At 37.5% G+C, this 22,771-nt stretch overlaps 1 protein-coding gene and 1 pseudogene across 25 annotated transcripts in view; one reads left to right on the top strand and one right to left on the bottom strand.

Moving 5' to 3' along the window:
* Tfdp2 (transcription factor Dp-2) overlaps nucleotides 1-22,771 on the top strand; it is a 191,532-nt gene that overhangs the window by 106,590 nt on the left and 62,171 nt on the right. Inside the window, exon 1 of one of the 24 annotated variants that reach the window (XM_004834368.4) lies at nucleotides 11,161-11,517. The exons of 16 other annotated variants lie outside the window; for them this stretch is intronic. In XM_004834368.4, coding sequence (XP_004834425.1) covers nucleotides 11,487-11,517 — 31 coding nt within the window. In that variant the 5' untranslated portion in view covers nucleotides 11,161-11,486. Of the gene's footprint in view, nucleotides 1-11,160; nucleotides 11,518-11,816; nucleotides 11,947-12,575; nucleotides 12,751-22,771 lie in introns of those variants that run through there. 7 more of the 24 variants (XM_087186264.1, XM_004834371.4, XM_087186272.1 and 4 more) reach the window with 7 other exon arrangements.
* On the bottom strand, nucleotides 231-4,520 carry LOC110347542 (store-operated calcium entry regulator STIMATE pseudogene; annotated as a pseudogene). Its single transcript, XR_015440838.1, has one exon. The product of XR_015440838.1 is annotated as a store-operated calcium entry regulator STIMATE pseudogene (transcript).

Genomic DNA, 22,771 nt, shown 5'->3' with positions numbered 1-22,771 from the left:
CAAATTAATGCCTGGACCCGCTGCCACAAAGAGGATTTTTACTTCTACTCTAAGCACCAGTGGGGTAGGTCTTCTAAGTGTGCTAGATTCTCCTCTCAACAGACATGAAAGGGCTTTCCTTCACTTCTTCCCCCAGAAGATTGGGATTTTAGTCTGAGCCTAGGAGTGAGAAGCTTTGCTGCCCCTTCTGCAGTGAGCTATGAATTAATTTTTAGGACAGAGGGATCCGTGAGAGTGGGTGGGGCTTTGTGCCAGTAGCAGCTGGTGACTTCACTTACTTGTATACCATTGTGGAGTCTTCAGTCCCCTGCCATGCCCGTACTCTAGTCTGTGAGCACTTGATAGAATCTAGAGCCACTCCCTGTGTTTCTAGAGCTTCCAACTCTTCCAAGTTGTTGTAATATTAAGGTATAATTGACTTAGAGAACAAATTTGTTAGTATTTTAGCCTGTTTCTTCATTGCTTATATGATAGCTACTACTCCGCCAAGGATGAAGCAGTTGTGTGTCCTGTTGCCTTCAAGAAACTTGTCAGTTTACTTGAGTATCTTGCAATTTCAATTCTGTAATGGGCTCAAAAAAGTTGTACTGATGAACATCACCTGAACTTTTCTTTTTATAAAGTCTGGAGAAACATTCTCTTGCAGCTTCCAGAATTCTACATGGAAGTCTTTGGCACCATTTTCTTTAATCCTAATTAATATAACATGGAATAGAAATAAAAGATGGTCCAGGGAGTGTAGCTAAGTGGTAGAGTGCCTGCTTAGTTTGTGTGAGGCCTTAGGTTCAACCCAGCCAAAAAAAAGAAGAGGTGTGGGTATTGAAAGGGAGAAGACAAAACAATCATTTATGTATTGTGTGTCCTGATAATAAAAATTTAACTAAAGTTATTAGTATTAATAAGAAAGTTTAGTAGGATGCTGAATCACATAAATATTTGCTGCAGCAGCTCCAATTGAAATCTAAGCTAGGATTTGCTTATATCCAGGCATATCTTTACACTAGTAGAAGAGTCCACTATAATTCTGTTTGGTTGAGGAACTGTGAGAGTATGTATTTTGAGGGAAAGAAGTTAAACCTTTAAGAAAAATTTTGGTCTTTAGAAAGAAGTGATTCTGAAATTAACCCAAAAATGCCCCAGTGGTCAAAATGTGAGCAATTTGAGCAACAAAATAACAATATAATGTAGAATTTTAACCAAAATTATAAAATGAGTACATACTTATATAAATAAGTCATTGAATAAGTAAATAAATGGGTGAAAAGAGATAAGTCTCCCATAGAGAATTTCAAAAAGTTTATGTAGATCCTCCTCCCCCAAGGGAGTAGAGCTTACCCCTCCTCTCTCCTTGAGTATTGGCTCCACTATACAAAGAGTAGTGTGTAGAAATGTCAAGTGGATATAGGGGAATAATTTTTTTTTTTGGCTTGCATATTTGGTCAGTGTTTGTAGTGTAACTGAGCGGGGGACCTCCAGCTGCTGCTTCTCTCTGTTTATGTCACAGTAGTCTGGTAGTGGGTGGAAAGAGGGCAGAGACAGCAGGTGTGGAGGTAGAAGAGGAAGGGCAGAGAGAGGAGAAAGGACTGATGCTGGCTGTGGGGTGACCATCTGCTGACATAGCAGCTGGCTGAGCCCAAAACCCGTCACCCCCACCATTGGAATGTGTCATACAGGCAGCCCGAAGTGGTGCTTCTTTTTCTTCCCAGACTTGAGGTGGGTCAGTCTGCGGAGGTCCTCCTCCACGTCGGATTCCTCCATCTCGTCAGCTGAGATCAAGATATTGACAAAGAAGGGGACAATCAGCATGACGATGGCCAGTTTCAGGTCTGGGTTTTCAATGGGATTCAGTAGGGCCACCTTTTTCCACTGAAGTGTGAGGAGTACAATGAAGACAACAGACTTTTCAAAGATCATAATCACGAGGTAAAGGGTGCACTGCCCAACCCAGGCATGGCGCAGCAGAGGGTCTCCATATTCGCCAAAGCGCAGGGATTCCCACTGCTGCCACTCTATGAGGACGCTGACAGCACACACGCCCACGTAGATGAGCAGCATGCCCATGGTGAGGTCCAGGAGAAAGTTGATGAGGTACAATGAACAAGGGTCCTCTTCAGTGAGATCTGCTAGGTACACATTTGCAAAGTGGATGAACTGCGTCTCTATGGCTTGTTTGGAAGTGTTTAAAAACCATATCCTCCATGGACGTCTTTCATGCTTTGGTTCTCTGAAGTGTTTGAGCATCAACGTGCTGAAGGCTAAGATGCCGAGCAGCCCCTGTATGAAGATGGCGAAACTGTACATGAGTGCGTCGCTCTCGCAGAGGCCCGCGGCCATAGAGGCCCGCAAGTCAGTCCAGGGCTGGCATCCTATGGTGCTCTGCATGGCGGCCTGGCTGGAGGGTGCGGGGCGCCGGCCCACCGGGCCTCACTGCTGCCGGGGCCACGCCGAGCGCAGGCTATAGGGGAATAATTGTACAGTGGAGAAACCTAGAAGATACCACCTCAGCCAGATAATCCTTAAGGTTAACTTTATCAGTCATAGTCATTTTGATAGCATGTACCCTGGATATGAGGTGATGAGATCTTTCTCCCAATAACCCATAACTGCTGTCTAACCATGAAAAAAAAAGTGATCAGATAAATCCATATTGAGTGGTATTCTACAAAATGCCTGACTAGAACTCCTCGAAACTGTCAAGGTCATCATAAACAAGGCAAATCTGTGAAGTTGCCACAGACCAGAGGAGACAAAGGAAATAATATGACTAAATGTAATACAAATAAATAACTAATATTGACATTCCAAGAAAAAAAATAGAGCAGCAGAAGGGGTACTTGAAGAAATGTGAATGACTGATAAAAATGTAAATGTGTCCAACTTCATCAGAAATCAAAATTTAAAGGTTAAAAGTTTTTGCCAGTCACATTATTAAAGGAATTTTTTGTTAATATTTTTCTTGTACTCACTTTGGTGGAGGTTGAAGAGACTATTATGAACTCAGAGTGAGACAAACTCTCTAGAGGATGATTTGCTTAGTACATATCAGTGGCTTGAAAATGTGTACGCTCTTATTCAGCATTATCTCTTTATGTTGATTTATCCTGGTAAAGTAAAGAAAGATCTGTGGGAAGATTTGGGTAAAAGATGTTAATAATAATGAAAAATTAGCCATGTGTGCTAGAGCATGCCTTTAATCCCAGCACTTGGGAGCCTGAGGTAGGAGTGCCATGAATTCAAGGCCAGCCTGAACTAGTAGCAAGACCCTGTCTCAAAAAACAAAAAAAAAAAAAAAAGAAAAGAAAAGAAAAATTTAAAGCAGCATGAAAAGTTACTGGATACATTGTGATGCTCTTCTATGGTGGTATTCCATAGATATTAAAAGCTGAACATTTTGTTAAGTTCAAAAAGTTAAACAAGCATGTATGGCGCACTTCTCCTTTTTGAAAAAGAAAAAAAACAGCAAAAAGCTCAATTTATGTATATGAAACATTATTATTTTTGAGTGGCTGAGTGATAGATTATTTTATTTTCTCGTGTGCTTTTATATATTTCACAATTTTTGTGCAGTGAAGTTGGGGATATAAATCAGCACAATCACTCTGGAAAGCAAACTGGTAATATATATCTAACTCCTTAAAGCAGTTAATTTTCTTTCATCCATGAGAAACGGTTCTGAAGTTCATGACTAGAAAATAATCAGATTTGTGTGGTGTTTATTTCATAATTATGTATAATTACATAATATGGTGACTATAAATAATGTCTATAGAAAATATGCAACTGTATAGTGGAATATTATGCATTAATATTGGTGTATTAATATTAAATAATACTGATATCTAATATTTTCTCGTTCCTTTTTAATCTTCTGTGGAGAGCAGCATCCATGATTCTGATCCTTTTCCTCGTGCTTTGCTATATCCCTAGATAAGAAAATAAATATAATCCTTCTAGTATTGTATATAAATAACCAAAATTAGTATATTACTTTTTTCCTCCAAAAACCATTCCCTTATGTGTATTTTTATCCTCTTCAGTTTCTTTTACTTTTAATTTGGGTGTTGCATGGACCTTTGCACAGTTCTATTCTGCCTGGAATGCTCTTCTTCCTGCTTTTACCATGGCTGAGAACTCTTCACCTTCCAGGTTGCAACTAAAATATCACTCCCCTCAGAGAGCTCTCCCTACCACATCTAGAAGAACACTCCATGTAATACCCTTACCACCCCTCCAGTACCCATTAATTTCTTTCATAACAGTTAACAGAATTATTCTTATATTTGCTTGTTTATGATATTTCCTCCATTGGACTAACTTCCCAAGGATAGGGATTATATCTTCACTAGATTATTTTTTAGGTCACCCTCTAATGACTGGCCCCTTGTAAAAAGTAAATAGGTGTAGATTGAATGAACAGAATAAATTCAGCAGTCTTAATAATAGTTCATTAAGAATTTATCATGTAGGTCTCAGTGGCATGGGACCTGCCTCTCAAGTGCAAGGTCCTGAGTTTGATCCCCAGTATTAAAAAAAAAAAAAAAAGAATTTATCATGTGGGTTGTGGATGTATGTCAGTGGTGCCACATCTGCCTAGGTAGTGTAAGGTTCTGAGTTTGATCCCTGGTACCGGGGGAAAAAAAAGAATTTATCATGTAACTTAAAAGTTATAATTTATAACAGAATATTCTTAGAGCCTATGTATTTTAGCTACATATTTTTTATATTTAATGTATTTTTTGTAGGAATTCAGACAAAATTAAGTCAGAGATAGAAGTCCTTGTAGTAGAGTTGGAACTCCTCCTGGATGCTGAGGAGTGGGTGGAATTAGAAGAGAGGGAAAGACATTTGAGGCAAGATTGCTCTATGAGCTTCTAAGGAAAGCACGAATATCTTTGGCATGTTTCCGAAAACCTGACAGAATTTCAGGGTGCTGATGGAGAAGGCAGTTAGTTGCTGGTAATTATTAAATATAAAGTTACTGGTAGTTATAAAATTCTATCTGTGTCTAATTCAGAGCTTAGAAAAATGCCAGTGTAGTTGAAATATCTTCTGTGGCAATGTAGCTATTTTAATAGCCAGTATGAGATATTAAGTACATACCTTATACTGCATAGTATTATAGCCAGGAAGGGTACAGAGATGGAACAGAAAGACCACAGAGCTAAAAATCTGCAGAGGGACACAAAGACCACTGGAGGTGACAAATATGTAAATTACAGAGCACTGTGATAAATGTAATAAATGCATGTATCAATGCTGTGGAAACTCAAAATGGGATGAGGCCTACTTCAGCAGTGAATTGGGAATATCTTAACCAAGGAGGTGACATTTTATATGGATTTCAAAGGATGAGTGCTAGTTCACCAAGTGAAGAAAATTGAAACCTTTGCAGTACAGTCATGGACTGTTCAAGGAATAATAAGTAATTCATGCATCAAGGGTTCTGGGAAATGATCCTAGAAAAGCATGTTAGGCTCATCAGGGACCTTATATTATAAGATGTCTTTGGTGAGGGAATCATAAAAATTTTTTACATAGGCAGGAGAAACTATCTTCCTTATTTTTTTCTCCATCTGCAATAGTTTACTTAGCATGAGTAGACCAGTATACGACATGAAGAACAATATTAAGTTTTAGCATGTCTTTTGATAAAGTCTCATTGAATTCATATCTATCATTAATATCTGTGGTCATAATGTCCACATAATATATGAACTTTGGGAAGTCAAGAACTGGATGGAAATCTCAGCTCTACCACCTGCTAACATTTATGCAAATTATTTGATATTGGTAAATTTCCATTTTTTCATCTGAATAATGGGGCTAATGAGTGGTTTCTGGGCACTGTTGATGGAGGGGGTGAGGTTGCTGTTGAATAGGAAGACAGTTAAATGAGAGCTCCATTAGATGTAATTTGGTCTGGATGTATTCTGAGTTCTAAGTGAAGATTGGCCTTGAGTCAGCATAAAAATGTAGTTGAAGTTTAACCTATAAGGGATAATGAATTCGGGTGTGGCAGTGCATGCCTGTAATCCCAGCTACTAAAGAGACTGAGGCAGGAGGATTGCAAGTTCCAGGTCAGCCTGGACAATTTAGCCAGACATTGTCTCAAAAAATGAAAAAGTCTGGGGATGTAGCTCAGTTGTATACACTCCTGGGTTTGATCTCCAGCATTGTACCCCTTCAAAAAAAAGAGAGAGAGTAATTGTTAGAATTAGAAAGATTTTCACTTCTTACTAGATTACGTGTAGTAGAAAATCACTTGTCTCCTGCATTTTAAATGATTTGTTCAGAATAGCTCAACTAATGATTTTAGAATCCATTTATGAGATACCCGGGAACTTCTCCACCAGACTGTTCATTTACCTAGCTACTACATTTTTCATGATTATGTCCTGGTCACAGTTGATTGGCCTGTGACAACATTGCATTGACCATCTGATCATTTCATGAGCATCTGATGAGAGCTTAGCCAATGAATGTCTTCCTGGTGCTTAAGGGCCTAGGGTGAGAGAAAGGGTTGATGGAATCTGTGACATGAAACTAGCAACACATCACTCACCATGCTTCTTGCTATGTGGAGAATGCTGATATACAGTGAGAATGAGATTGACGTGAGGCAGAAGACAGACGGAGACAGACACAGTCATAGCAACCTTAGAGTTTCCCAGGCCCAGCTATGTCCTTGTCCTTCCTAATTTGGTTACCTAACTCCTTTTTGGATTCTGTGAGCCAATTGAGCCAGCAATTTCTTTCAAGTGAAACTAGTTTGAGTTCAGGTTCTGTACCAGTAATTAAGGTAAAACTTGAATTTAGATGAAGTGTTCAGTCTAATGCTCATCCTTTCACCACTATACTATATTCCTTCTCTATGGCTAAATATATTATTTCCAAAATTTCATCCCTTCCTAATTTGTAGGCCTTAGTGAACCATTTCTATAGCATCTTTGATTTCCTTTTTTTCTTTTCCTTCCCTCTCTTTCTCCTTTCTTCCCTCCCTCCCTTCCTGGGATGAAATTTTGATTTCTTCCCATTTCATAGATCCTTAGACATGTTCCTTGCATAGGCCTCCTTCTTTTGTTTTTTTTTTTTTTTTTTTTTGCTACTGGGGATCAAACCTCTGGACCTTGCACTTGCAAGGCAGGTGCCAGAACCACTGAGCTAAATCCCCGGCCCGGCCTCCTTCATTTTGTAAAGCATTTAATTTAATTATGTGGGCCCCACTAGGTGAGTTATAACTAAAGAATGCACAAGGATCATGGTAGAAAATAGGATTAGGAAGTTAAATTGGGGCCAATTTGAGGAAACTTTGGGCGAATGATTTAAGTAGTTTACTGTATTGTCCATATCAGAGATGTTTAATAGAACTTTCCACAATGGTAGAAGTATTCTGTATCTGCACAGTCCAGAACAGTACTGTTAACCATACCTGGCACCATAGCACATTTGATATTTGGTCGTGTGACAGAGAAATTGAACTTTAAATTTTGTTTCGTTTTAGTCAGTATAAATTTAAATAGCCACATATAGCTGAGGCTACCATTTTGGATAATACAGCTCTGGACCTTGAGTGATTATTGAAAGCTGTATTTCTTATTCTTTTCTCCCCCTACCCGCCCCCATCCTGGGGGTGGAACTCAGGACTTTGTACTTGCCAGGCAGGCACAGTGCTGCTGAGCTACATCCCAGGCCCCATATTTCTTATTCTTTTGTTTTACTTTTAAACTGGGAGAAAAAACTAGAAACAGTATGACCATTTAGTGGATAAGGATGAGACAAGAAGAAAACCACTTTCTGTTCTGAATGTTGATGCCATTAACGTGGTAAGGGAATCTAGAATGTGTTGGTTTGGGAAGGAAGACAATTTTACTATTGAAGGAGTTGAGATTTTACAATTCAGAGATAGAGATGCTCAATAGGTAAAGAAGAGTTTAAAACAGAAAGGAGCAGGGCTAGAAACATAAACGTTTATATTTTTGTTTTTGTTTGTTTTGGTACCGGGGATCGAACTTGGGACCTTGCGCTTGCGAGGCAGGCGCCGGAACCACTGAGCTAAATCCCCAGCCCTGAATGTTTATATTTTTGTAGTCATCTCCATAGAGGTGTAAATCCATAGAACTAAATAATGTCTTCCAAAGAGATTGTAGATCTTGAAGAAAGGAGTATTGTGTGTGTTAGTTTTTTGTTACTGTAACAAATACTTAAGGTAAATCTAGTTAAAAGAAAGAAAAGTTTATCTCGACTCATAGTTTTGGAGGTTGCAGTGTATTATTGATTGGTCACATTGCTTTGGGCCTTTGGGCAGCACAGAACTTCATGTGGGAGCAAGTGACAGAGGAGGCCCATTCAAGGGGCCACAAATCAAAAGAGAGAGAATCTGGCATATCACAGCCCCCTTCATGGTTGTGTTCTCAGTGACCTAAAACTTCCCACTGGGCAACATTGTAAAGGTTCTACCACTGCCCAGTAGTACTGTGGCCTGGGGACCAAGCCTTTTAATGTATAGGCCTTTTGAACTCATTCCAGATTCAAAGTGTAACAAGCATTAAGCATAGAACATTGAAAAATGCCTGTATATAAAGGGTGAAAATAGGAAGAAGACTAAGCAAAGGTGAAGTTATTTACTGTGTGGTATTTTTAGGAAACCAGCATTTACTCATGCAAGTGGTAGCAGCAACCCTTTGCTTTAGATCTTGTACTTGTTAAGATTAGACATTTTACTTGAACATGTAAGTATAGGCACAGAATAGCTAATTTCCACTCCTTTATTATATGGTTCTGGGTAGGTAGCTGTATCTGCCAAACATGAGCCAAATAAAAACTATTATTGTACTAGCATAGTGTCATTTCTGCCTAAGAATCATAAATGTGTCATTAAATGTGGTGAATAGTTGGTCGGGCTGTGAATAAACACAGCAAATTCTGGTCCAAAGAAATCAGCTTATAATCTTGGGAAAGAATGCTAAGCCCCCTTTGGTGATTTCTAATTAATCAGAAGTTGTAATTAATATGATATTTAAATGGATCTTCTGTATAAGATTAAAGAGAAAGCAATTGAAAGGAGCTACATAAGATGCATTTTCTTGTAACAGTGGGAAGTTCATGCATTTTCCCACATTGAGTTGTACACTTGTAAAGGAGCATTTTAGAAAATGGTTTGTGATGCTGCTGCTTGGCAGAAAGGCATGAGAGCGCAGTAAATCGAAGGGCAATGAGTAGATTGGAGTACAGTAGATGGGACTAGAGCAGGGGCACTGGGAAGGAAGGCAATAGGAGAAGGAAGCATGTGACTGTGTAGAGGTAGGCTGAAGGTCGTATCTCAGGAGGAGACAGTAGGTAGCAGGTCAATTCACTGTCTAGCTGAGTGCTTGATACACTCAGTAGTTACTCATGGAGCCAGGGATATAGCTCAGTGGTGCAGCGCCTGCCTGGCAGACGTGAGGCCCTGACTGAGTTCAGTTCCTGGTACCAAAAAAGAAAAAAAAAAAAGACCAAAAAGAAAAAAAAATAACTCATGGAAAGAATAAATAATGGTTAGGAAGGAGGAAAATTACTTCTGCGAGAACAGTGGAATCCATTTTACTCATTGCGCAACCTCAGTCATCACATGTTTTCCTGAATGTGGATTGCTATTAAGTTTACTGTTAAAATATATAGTTGGTAGTTTAAATTTGAACTTGTAATCATTGTCTACTGCGGGGAGGGAAGATGCTCTGCAATTTAGAAGTATGGTGGCTATGTTTGAGTGCTTGGAAGTTTAATTTCCTTTGTTTTAAGACTGTAACAGGGTAGATGTGACCACAGAGCAGATGTGACCACATATAGTTCCTGAACAACTTGGCCTCAGGTGATGGGGGGAGGTGAGCATTTCTAGCTGATTTGACAGATTAGAGATGCACGCTTATTTTCTCTGTAGGAAAGCTTGTTTGATAAGATAATGGAGAATGGCGTAAAGCAGGATCGAGAATTTAAAACTGTTTCCAATTATGGGACTATAAATGGATATAAACATTAAGATTTTGTGTAATTTTCAAATTTTTTCTCTTTTACTCAGAACTTCTAAATTATGTCCATAGAAACTTAGTTTATAGTAGTTTAACAGATTTATTTTACTCCAATATTTACTTTACTCAAATATTACAGTGGACTCAGATCTGATAGTGAGAACATTTGAAATATAAAAAGATACAGGTCCCTATAGGTTGTATTTTCAATTTTGTTTAAGCATGTGTTTACAACCCTTTACACCTTTAATTTAATTTACACCTTTACCATGTCATTGTTGGCATATTTATGCATGAAAGTGTAATTTGTGTTAGCAGAGAAAAAGTTTGAACAAGAAAAATCTTTCTCAGCCGCCTGCCTTGCAAGCACAAGGACCTGAGTTCGGCCCCCAGTACCAAAAAAAAAAAAAGAAAAATCTTTCTGATCTATCCCAGCATATATTTGAATATCTAAAAGATACTGTTTTAGACCCTGAGATATAACAGCAAACAAAGCTTTCAATGAAATGCTTGCCTTCTTGAAGCTGTCATCAAGAAATACTTTCAGAAGGGAGTATTTCATTTTAGGAGAAAAGGTGCTGTAGTCAGACTGTAGAATAGCTGTGCTTAGAGGGAACTGAGATATAAACTATAATAAACTTGCTGAAGACAGGGATATTTATTTGGCTATTGTCTGTCTTGTTCACTGCTTTAAGATCCAAAAATAGTTCTTGGCTTATAATAAATATTCAGTAAATACATGTTGTTGACAGAAATGTTTATTGTTTTGAATTTGTATAATCATAGGTATATATGCACTTCTGTTAATTATTTTTACATCTAGCTAGTTAAAATTTTTATTATTTCAATTGCCGTAATTTTGTCCCCCCTCCCACCACCGGGGATGCCTTAGTGTCAGTGTTACATATTTTTCTGTCTACTTGTGCCATATATCAGGATAAAGGAAAAGCGTGCTAATATTGATAATTAAGCATACAGTTATCTGATATTACAGAGAATAGATTTGGAAGGGAACTGAAGAGGTTATCTGTTGTTCAGCTTCCTGCCTACAAAAGATGATTAGGTATGTAATTTTAATTAATCACAAAAAAAGGAACAATATAATTGGGTTCCCTCTTGAGAAAATGGAGAAAGGTACTTAATCCTAGATATGAAGGAACTAACCTGAAAAATTTTAAACCTCTGTGTGGGAAAGTGGAAAAAAAATAGAGCACAACTAAGCTGTTCTTTGTTGATATCAGAAATGGGCCTGTCATTCACTTTGGCGTTGAAGCATGGCCTCCTATCTCAGGGGGCAGGCCCAGGACTTTTTCCCCTCCCACAAGAGCTGGGCAGTTATTACAGGTTCAGAAGCCCTGACCAGTTTTTCAAGAGTTTCTCCTCTTTTTTTTCCCGTGAAACACATGGTGCCTTTGCTCTGCTTTCAAGATGCATTAAGATCTCCTGCTTTGTGACTGCTTTGGAGCCAGCAAATACCCTGACATGTATAATTCGAATTATGCAGGTTTCATGAGTAAGTTAATCTTATTTTTTAAGCTAGTTAAAATTCAAGTGATATTTAGAAAAATGTTAGCTTGGAATTGTGGCATTTTTTTCATTTTTACCACTTTTACTTTAAGCATTTTTTAATTTTAAGAAAGCCCTTTTTAATAGGAAAGCAAGCTTCTACGTAGAAAAGCACCTTCCTCTATTAAGACCTATACTTTCAGTTTCTTTTGAAGTGTCTGTGTTATGTTAAACAGTATGCAATATGTCTTTTAAAAGCCAGTTAACCTAACAGTTTTCTTGAGCATCTTTTTAGTTTTACTGAGAAGTATTTTAAATTGAGCGTTTCTGAGTTCGATTGCTTACGTCTGACACAGTCTCAAGTTTCCACTGAATGGTAACAAAGACTGTAGAATGTTGTTGGTACTGCAGTGAGAGGCATGCTTCCTTAGACCAGGTAAGAGAGCAGTTTGCTTCTTACTGCTGGGTGAGTTTTTAGTGTTTATTTTATATTCTTTAAACAGTAGCAGTGTTGAATTGAAAAACAGCCAGGAGCAACCTGATTTCAAGACGTCCTTGCTGTTTGCAGTCAGAAAAAACTACAGGGCCCAGGGGTGGGGTGGGGGGGAGGGGTAGAGTTAGCCTAGTTTATCCCTACTTATATAAATTAATTAAAATGTGGAAATAATTCTGGAGCTCGGTTTTCTTCATTCAGGAGCTAAAGAAGTGTTTGAGGATATTAATAATTTTAAAGATACTTCATGGTTATTACTTGTGAAAGCAATCCAAGTGATAGTTTTTACTTTCATTTTTTTAGTAGTCAATAAAATAAGCTTTGCCTTTATTAAACATTTTTTCCCATTTATGATAATTTTAAATTATCAATAGCAAAATATGCTTCCTTAGATTCTTTGGAAATCAGCCTGACACTTGAAGAATATTTCAGCTCTTATAGCTGTTTCATTGCTATTTTTTTTCTAGTACATTTTTCTTAAAAGTATTTGTGCTTTGAAAATATCAGCTGTATTCTAATGAAGCTCAGGCATTGTTTGCTCATAAAGGGGCCGGTGCATTCCACTGCTTTATGGTTTATTATGAGGCACAGTGTGAGAGTGTGGGTGGCACCATTTGGTGTCTGCCTCTTGGGGTAGTGACTGCCATTATGTTAGCCTTGGGTTGGCCAAGAAAATACAGCATGCAAGATGCTGTATGAATCTGGATACTGTGAAGAAAATCTTAGCCCTGCACGGCTCCTAGTGAGGTGAGAATGTGTGACAACTTGATTGAGTTGATTGGTCATTTCAAGGACACCCTTGATGCCTGCATCTGACTTCCAGTTATATTTTATCAGGCACATCTTGTTTTTTGATTTATATAGTATGTAGTCATTCTTTGAGGAAGTGGATATTTCTGAATAAACTAACATTTTAAATCGATATGGTGATATTTTAAAAGCATTTAGTATTTTAAATGTATTTGTAATACATTTACTTTAAGAGAGTTTTAAGGCACTTAATGTGAAGTTAGGAGGGGGAGTGGGAGAGGAGGTCAGGCGGGGAGCCTTTCTTTCAGTTAGGAAGCCCTGAGGAAGAAAAAAGCAACAGATGTTTCTTCTGCTACAATTGAGGTTGTTTTCATTCAAAACTCACAGTAGCTGGAATGAGGGGGAGGGGTCATAAATCTGACTTAATCAGTGAATAAATAAAACTCTGTCATTTATAATTCATTTAAATTTATTCTTTTATACTCAGGATTGAAAATCATTACAGAGTAACAATGAGTAACATTTGAAAAATAATTTTTAATCTTCAAAAATTGTGGATAATGAAAATGTGAAAGTTAATTTTAGTGCATATAAGTGATGAGAAAATGGATCATTAAATCATATATATTTTTAAAAAATCTAAGCCATATAAAATATACAGGACATACATTGCAAAAGTTTGATTGCACAAAAGCTTAAAATGAAATTGAGATATGAAACATCAGTTGTATATGTTGATAGATCATTTTATCTTCAGTGAAAAGCCTGAGACTTATGCCAAAGACCTTTGAGTAAGAAATGTATTTGGGATGTAATTGAATGATATGTTGTAGTTTGCCTCTGAAAAGAAAGATTACAAGCTTAGACTGGTTGCTAATAAAAAGGGGAATGTTTGTCTCCTGGAAAGTACAAGAAAGAAGTGCTTGGAAGTAAGATGCATATAATGAAAGCAGGCAAAATTTTTTAAAAAGGTTTTGAATTTGTGAAATTAACATGTGAAATAACGAGTTACAAGTAACCCAAAATCCTATACCCTTGTATAATTTGCATTTATACACATTACAACTGTATGCATTTCTTTTTCATTTGTTTTGTTTTCTTTTTGAGTCCAGATCTCCTTATGTAGTACAGGCTGGCCCTGAACTCACTGTGTAACCCAGAGTGGGCTTGAACTCAGTGATCCTCCTGCCTCAGCCTCCTTAGTACTGGCTTTACAGCCATGAGCCAGCATTCCTGGCAACTTTGCATTTCTTAAAATTCTTGAACAATTAGTAATGAGCCTCAGATCCTGCATATAAGCAGATATTAAATATTTGCCCTATCTTACACTGCAAAATTAATATTAATAATATAGTAGCCAAAATTATTTAAGTTATAGTTTTAAAATATATATGGATTAAAGATAGTTTTCTAAATATTTAAGAAGAGTGCAAAAGATTTCAACATTCAAGGAAATTATTAAACATTTCAATTGCTCTTAGCTAAGTCTATGGGCTTCCCTCCAGGTAGGTTGCCTGCCTCCCTCCTTTCCTTCCTCAAGATTGTTCTATCATAGAACAAGTGAGCTATATCCCTAGGTCTTTTAAAATTTTTATTCTGAGGTTAGTCTCACTACATTTTCCAAATGGGTCTGTGATTTGAACTTCTGATCCTCCTGACTCAGCTTCCCTCAGTGCAGGGATTACAAGCATATGTCACTGTACCTGACTCACTGAAGCCACCCCCCGGTGATGATGGAATATAGAGATTTTGAAGTTTATCAGATCATTGTTTTAATTAAAATACTGTAATGGGTCTAGGTACATTTTGCTTTTTTAAGGGATAGCAGCATATTAACAGTTGTTTTTTCTAAGTAAAATAACTTACTGAAGTTCACAGTGTATTTATAAACTGTAGATTTGCCTAAAGTAAGAACTTTTATAATTTTGACCAAAGAATATAAATTTGATGGAATAGACCCCCTTAAAAAAAGTTGGTAACCAGGTGCAGTGACACACACCTGTAGTCATTATCCAGCGATTTGGGAGAATTAAAAAAAGTTAGTGACCCCCTCATGGGTGAGATATATAGCAATAATTGCATCATAGGTTTTAGTTATCAAAAATGTATGGCATTATCAGGCATGGTGGTACATGCCCATAATTCCAGCACTCAGGAGGCTGAGGCAGGAGGATACCTTTGAATTCAAGGCCAGCCTGGGGTACATAGTGAGTTCCAGACCAGCCTCAATACGTAGTGAGACCCTGTCTCAAAAAGTATGTCATTGACTATTGTAAATGTAGACGTGACAGTACCTTACTTAAGGAAAATAGCAACATAGAAATAGTTGAGACTGCAAATCCTTCAAATTAAGAGAAAATATCAGCTGAATTATATTAAGATGAATTTCCGCTATCTTCATATATGTAAATTATCATGGAATCATTGAGTGTGTGTTCGAATTGTGGTAGAGAAACATTTCTGGGTGTTTGGTTTGGTTTGGTACTGAGGATCGAACTCAGGACCTTGCACTTGCCAGGCAGGCATTGTGCTGCTGAGCTACATCCCTGGTCCCAAAACATTTCTTTTTACTATGGTATAACTATATACTCTGTGTGATAAAACAATTTCTATTGTAATGTAGATTAATGCCCTATATGAGAAACCAAACTAATTTGTGATTGTCACCTAGCAATTGGTTGACAGTGTCTGGTGTGGGGCCAGGGAGAGCTTCTTTAATTTAGCTACCATTTAGAGGTAATTCCTAAATAACCCTTAATTTCTAATAGATACTTTGGACCACAGTTGCTGTTGCTATTTATAGAATGAGTGACGGTGCATATAGTTCTTGCCTTATTCTGAATATGAATTCTTTAGCCAAAACTAGGGTTTTTAGGAGAGCCTGAGTCTAAACTACTCATTGTTCCAAAAGTCACAATACCCAGAGGGTAACAGATACAGACATTTTATCTGCCTTTCATGCATGTATACAATTTGAAATAATTAATGACTATGAGAATTAAAAATCTGTCATCTCTGGGGTGTGGAAGTAAGAGGGAAAATGTGCCTAATGCCTATATTTTTCTGGAAAGAAAAACTTTGAAACTTTTGTGTGGGTGTGGGTGGGTGGGGTTTTTGTTGTTGTTGTTTTGAGACAGGGTCGCACTGTGTATTCCAGGCTGGCCTTGAACTCAATTAAATGCTACCTCAGCCTTCTGAATGTTGGGACACCCGGCTAACACTGTTGTTTAAGATTAGAAAACGGGCCGGGAATTTAGCTCAGTGGTTTCACCACCTGCTGCGCAAGCACAAGGACCCGAGTTCGATCCCCGGTACCAAAAAAAAAAAAGAGTAGAAAACAGTATGAGTTAACTTTTTCAGATGGATTTAGGAACCTATTGTGTAATAACATTGTTTCTTCCAAGTTTCGAGCAACTCATTTTCAAGTGACTTTTAAGATGATAACTAAGCTGGAGACCTTCAACGAGAACTTTGTTTTTGGCACTTTGCTCACTTGTGGTGAAAATTTGGCAACTCTCTGCAATTTCTCTGACAAAAATGAAAAAAGCACTAGCTGAGCACTTACTGTGTGCCAGGTAGACACAGAATTTATTTAAAAATATGTATAAAAAATCTTTTAATAGATAAGTTTTAATACCAAAAGGTTTTGTTGACGTTGTTGCCTAACTAAAATTTCTGGCTTTTCAGCCATTTTAAAATGTAGATAACGTCAGTAATAGCCCTCAAGTGGACTATCATGTTGAAGTAAGAACACCAATATATTTTGAATGAGCTACTTTGTATGGTGTTAAGAAACACAGTGACTCCCTTTTTTATTTTCTAAGGAAAATAACTGCTTGAAATTCTAATGAATAATCCTTGTCTGTTTAGTGTCCTAAAGTTTTTTTTTTTTCTTTTTTCTTTTTGGTGCCAGGGATCGAACTCGAGTCCTTGCGAAGCAGGCGGTGGAACCACTGAGCTAAATCCCCAGCCCCTAAAGTTGTAAATCTATTATAGGAACCCAACTTTTTATTCAATATGTCTATAGTTATTGTCGCCATTTATAAATACTAGAAAAATATATCACTTGACTGTAAATTTGAAATAGTTTATTGGTTAACACTGTCTGGTTACCATCTCAGAGGGGTTTGTGAGCTTCTTCATGAGAATGATTTCCAATTAAGTCCTCTTAGGTATTTTACTACTCACAAATTCTGATCCTTGTGGTTGCACCCAGCTGTTTTGATCTACTCCAACCACTCAGTGGCTGTTGGTATGAGATAAAATGTGCTGTTTTCTTCTCATTCTCTTTTACTAAGCCTGTAAACAATGTCTGCTTGAATGTATTGGCTAAAAGTAATGGCTGAAAATGGGCTAAAAAGAAAATAGAACATCTGGCTGTGATGTAGCGCAGTGGTAAGTCTCTTGCTTTAGTATGCTTGAGGCCCTGGGTTTGGTGCCCAACACCCCCCCCCCCACACACACAGAGTGACTGAAGAAATAACAGTACTCAACCCTTCTCTTTTCAAAAGGAAAATTTAAAATTCAGTATGGTAGAGTCTACTTACACTGTATTATTTCCTTAGTTTGAACAGAGAAGTGGGGTGGGGCTTGAAACAGTCTTTTTCAGTCTTGCCTGATTACAAGAATCCTGAGGTTTGGGCATCTTAGGTTTTCGTAAATTTATTGGGAAAATAGTTTTTCCTGTACTGCTGAAGTTTCTTTTTCGTAAACTATCTTTCTAAAAGAAAAAGCATGGGGCCAGGGATTTAGCTCAGTGGTTTCCGCCGCCTGCTGCACAAGCGCAGGGACCCGAGTTCGATCCCTGGTACCAAAAAAAAAAAAAAGCGTGAAGGAGAAATTGAGGTGTATATACAGTATGTCCTCAAATGACCAGTATTGTATTTGTCAATACTGTGTATCTTGCAGTGAACAGTGTGGAAGCTGTTCATTTTTCAATCTGAAGTAAAATACTTTAAAGAAAAAAAGAATCCTATGAGGTACTTGTTAAAATATGGATTATGATGTCATTTTTTATTTGTTAAGTGTCCATTGGGGCCCAGGAATGTATGTTTTGAGTAAGAGAGGCCCCTAACCTCACCTCAGCCCTTGTGGTGCATGTTATGACCTAGCACATTTAGGAAGAACTGCTGTGAAGGACTGGAAGGACCAAGTTGTTTGAGGGCAAATAGTAACTTACTAACTTATTAACTGAAAGATACATGTCCAAAAAAAGAGCAAAATTTCTGTTAGACAAGTAGAAAAGAAATTAAAAGAGTTAAGATTTCCTTGACTGAACAAAGTAATAGAAAAAGGACAAAATCATGTGTTTTAACTAAGTATAAAGAAGACGGTAAAAAGCACCAGAACCAAACCCATGGAAGAGACAGATGCATAGGTGTGTATTCTTAAAATATTGAAAAGAGGGACTAGGGATGTAGTTCAGTGGTAGAGTGCCTGCATATCTCTACCTACCTATCTATCTATCTATCTATCTATCTATCTATCTATCTATCTATCTGCAAGAAACTTGGTAAAAAAAATTTTTAAAAAGAAACTTGGTGATAATGGACTGAATGACCAATTAAAAAATAAAATGCCAGGCCAGGGATTTAGCTCAGTGGTTTCTCCGCCTGTCTCGCAAGCACAAGGTCCCAAGTTTGATCTCTGGTACCCCCCCCCCCCGAAATGCCAGAAAAGTAAATAAATAACCCCCCCAAAAAATGGACTGAATGATTTCTAAGGCCTTTTATCTTTGAGATCTAATAAAGTAAATTAACCCAATTGTAATATCCCAGATTCCAGAGCTTGAATTGAGTTTGCGTGAAAAATGAAGTACTATTTAAATCTTTGCATGTGGGAAGGTAGAGATAGAAATTTTTTTCTCCCTTCAAACTGAAGAATTCAGAACATTTATGTTTTCTGGACACCAGATAAAAAGGGAGCAAGCTAATAGTTAGAAAAGGTATCCTTTAAGTGAAAATGCTTATTAAAGCCAAGAGATTTCTTCTAGGAAAAGTATGTGAAAAGACTGACAGATTTAACAGTCTCTTTAGAAGTATGTCCTTGGACTGTAGACTGTAGAGCTGCTTCATAAGGTGTTTCAAGGATCCATTCTTTGGTTCCTGGAAAGATTCTGGTTAGGTGGTCCATTTGAGGGAATTTTAAAAGTCCCACATTCCAACAGCTGCAGAAACATCCAGGCTTTGCTTCCATGACTGCAGTAGTAGGAATGTGTGTTTCAGAGCTTCTGTCCTTATCTATGCACTATAGGATGCTCAGTTTCCATTTTGGAACCAAATAAAGAGGTAGAGGGTCTGGAGGTCACTTTAACCATTATACTGGGAAGATAGTGTGAACGTTTATCTTCTGTTCCTGGCCCATCCTAATTACAGTACTGTTGTGTTTACTCAAGATCAAGTTTAGTAATAGTGATTACCTTTGGATTTAATACAAAAGCAATAAAACAACATAATAGTGCTATAATGTACAGATAAGTAATGTACAGCTAGACTAGTAAATAGAATGAAAACTTTAAAAAAGATATTTAAATATGTTTAAACATAAAAATAATAACTGAATTTTATTTCCTTATCTCTACTCCCACCTCAAGGTACATATTATACAAGGATATGCTATGTTTTACTTATCTTGAGGTTTGGTATGTCCAGTTGATTATACTGTCTCTTCAAATTAATTTTGATTTATTTGCATGTGTTTCATTTATGAAGGCAGTGCTGTTGAACCATAGCACTTGAATTGTTCTTCAAGTAAATACCTTTTCTCCTAGTCTACTGGGTTTTCAGTGACATACTGCTTTCTAAGTGGCTGGCTGAATTAAGAAATACAGTTTTTTGTTTTTTCCAGTACCAGGGATCAAATTCAGGACCTTGTACTTGCCGGGCAGGCATGGTGCCACTGTGGTAAATCCTCGGCCCAGAAATACAGTTATAGGGCTGTGGAATCTTTTCTCTTCACAAAATATATTGCCATTCCAGAACTGACTTGTGATTTGACTCTTTAGTACTGTACTGTATTTGAAACTAATTGGTATCCTTTACAGCAGTTATTAATAAATAGCAGTTAAAAGAGTAGTACTAGCTCAGTGGAGCCGTGCCTGCCTGGCAAGTGCAATGTCCTGAGTTTGATTCCTGGTACTGGGCGGGGAGGGGAAAGAGTAGTACAGGAAGAAAGAGTGAATCACATTTTCTTCTTCTGACTCTCCTTATTCTTTGGGGAAATGTTAAGAATTAGTGAAATAAAACCATGTGGTACTGGCATATGAATAGGTAGATTGGTGGGGCAAAATAGAAAATCAATTACTGACCTGTGACCGTATGAGGAGGGAGAAACTTGGCTGTTTCATTTTAGATTCCAGATGGGTCAAGGATTTGAAATGTAAATGAAGACATTAAAGTATTGTAAGAAAACATAGAGGGTGCTTATATATATATCAACTAATGACAATTTGTAAGTACAGCATAATCAATTGTGTAAGTACAAGCCTGTAGGACAGGTAAAATATAGCATCTCCATATATAATGTGTACTTGTAGGTTGGGGAGCAAAAGTAAATAAACTTTGCTGTTACTCTGACTTCCTTCAATTTTATAATTAAACTAAGATGTTCAGTCTTAATCATCATAATAAATTAAAACCAAAATAAGGCCAACATGAGATACTGCACTATTTTTTAACATAAAATTGTCCCAAATAAAGTTTAATAACACACTAGTTTGATGAGAAATGGACATTGTCATACATTTCTAAAGGGTGGATAAATTGTTGCATCCAGTTGGTACAACTAATGTGTATAAAGACATGTATATTATAGCGATTACAGCAATATTTGTAACACTAATAGCTTTTTCATTACTGAGGGGCTCAGTAAGCAAACTACTAGAGCCATAATAGGGAACATTATCCCTAACAAAACATTATCCCATAACAAAATGTTGAGCCAACACTATATATAGAAAGACATTTATGATAGATATACAGTATTATTAAGTGAAATAAGCAACATGCAAACTGATAAAAATCCTCAGCTATACATGTAGAGAAAGAAGGATATTTTTCCAAATGTTTGTGTCTACCTGGACTGTGTCTGGGAGGTTACATGTGAACTGGCCCCAGTAGCTGTCAGTAGGGAAGGAAATGGCTAGGTGGTGGTTGAAGATAGGAGACTTAGTTTTCTTTCTTTCTTTCTTTTTTTGGTGCTGGGGATCAAAGTCAGGACCTTGTGCTTGTGAGGCAGGTGCAGCACCACTGAGCTAAATCCCTGGCCCAGGAGACTTAGTGTTCACTGTACACTCTTTGTTTCATGCATTTGTGTCATATGCTTACATGCAGATGTTCGTGTATTCATTAGTTCATTCAAAAATTGGTATTGAGCTCTGTTATATCTCCAGCACTGTGCCAGGTGATAGAGACACAGCAGTGCAGAAGATGATAAGACCCGGTCTGTCCTTGTGAAACTTGGCATTCTGTGAGCAATGAGGCTGTGGACAGATAATAATTATATAAGCATGGAAATTAAATATGTAATGTATCATAGAGATAAGTGCTTTGGTGAAAAATAAAACATAGTAAATTAAGAAGTGCTGGTGCAGGTTGGTGGGGCATCACTGCTACCTAGACAGCTGAACAGCACTTGAAGTAAATGGTACCTAGGTATCTAGGGCTTGGGGGAAAGCTTGCAGGACAAAAGGGAAGTGGACAGATCACCATATTAGGACGGCTACAGATGACATGGGGTCTTGGAAACCATCGTGAGGACTTACACTGAGAGGAAGGGCAGTTGGAGTATTTTGAAGGTTACTTACTACACATAGTAGGATCACTTCTGGCTGCTCGGTGCAGGGTAGCACAGTGCTGCTTGGTAGTATAAAATGAGCTGCTACATAATTCTAAACATTCTGGCAGCCATATTTTGAAAAGTGAAAGAAACATAAAATTAATTTTGAGGATCGATTCTATTTAACTCAAACATTTACCCAAAACATTAGCTGTACATTTACCAAACCATTTCAGCCAACATGAAATCAACATAAACATTGTTATTTATTATAGTTAATGTAATGTTGTTATTAATATTGTTCTCAATGTTGATTGTTGCACTTTTTGTATAGTTATAGTGGTTTTGTTTGTTTTTTAGGGTACTAGGAATTGAACCTTGACACATGGGACAGGATTTGTTAAGTTGATTAGGTTGGCCTTGAACTTGGAATCCTCCTTCCTTTGAGTAGCTGGGATTACAGGCATGTGCCCTTACAAGTTGGTTTGGGTTTTTTTTTTCTATTAAGCTTTCAAAATTTGATGTGTGTTTTACAGTTAGAGCATATCTCAATTTAGATTGCTCCAGTTTTAACAGTGAAGTGTAATACTGCCATAACAATGAAGCTGTGCTTAATGGGAAAGTACTTTTATATTGCTTTTCTTTTGAAACATATTTAAAATTACATTAGCTTAAAATTCAAGTCTTCATTGGCACTAAGACATTTCAAATGCTCCATAGCCACATGCATCTATTAATGGCTATGTTAGCATTGAAGTAGTTGTGGGATGTGCAGAAGTAGGGAGTGAACCCTGAAGTTACTGCAGTAATTCAAGCAAGAGTTGATGACAGGACCAAAGCAGTAGCAGTGGAGTGCAAGATAGAGCCAAGAGGATTTATTAATGGATTGAATGTGGCATATGCAAGAAAGAGAGAAGTCAACTGTGGTCTTTTTGATCTGAACAATTGAAGAACGGAGTTGACATGTACTGTAATGAAGAGATAGAAAAGGACAGTTTCTAGGTGGAGTGGAAGGTACTCAGGAGTTAGATTTAGAGATATGTTTTTGACATAAAATGGAGATCTCAAAAGACGGCTGGATCTGAGAATCTGAAGTTCAGGAATGAGGTTAACCTGAAGAACTTTAGTCGGCGCTATCAGTGTATTTAAAGCCATGAGATGTAGATGCTTCCATCTAGTGAAGAAGATTGACAGAAGAGGGTGGAGGACTGAACTGAGCAGCCCCTGAATATTTAGAGAGGAG

Source organism: Heterocephalus glaber, unplaced genomic scaffold (genome assembly GCF_053883595.1).
Source record: "Heterocephalus glaber isolate CG9 unplaced genomic scaffold, H.glaber_assembly_v1.0 deba00001504, whole genome shotgun sequence".
NCBI lineage: Eukaryota > Metazoa > Chordata > Mammalia > Rodentia > Bathyergidae > Heterocephalus > Heterocephalus glaber.
The sequence above is the reverse complement of the archived record's forward strand: the minus strand, read 5'-3'. Positions and strand labels throughout refer to the sequence as shown.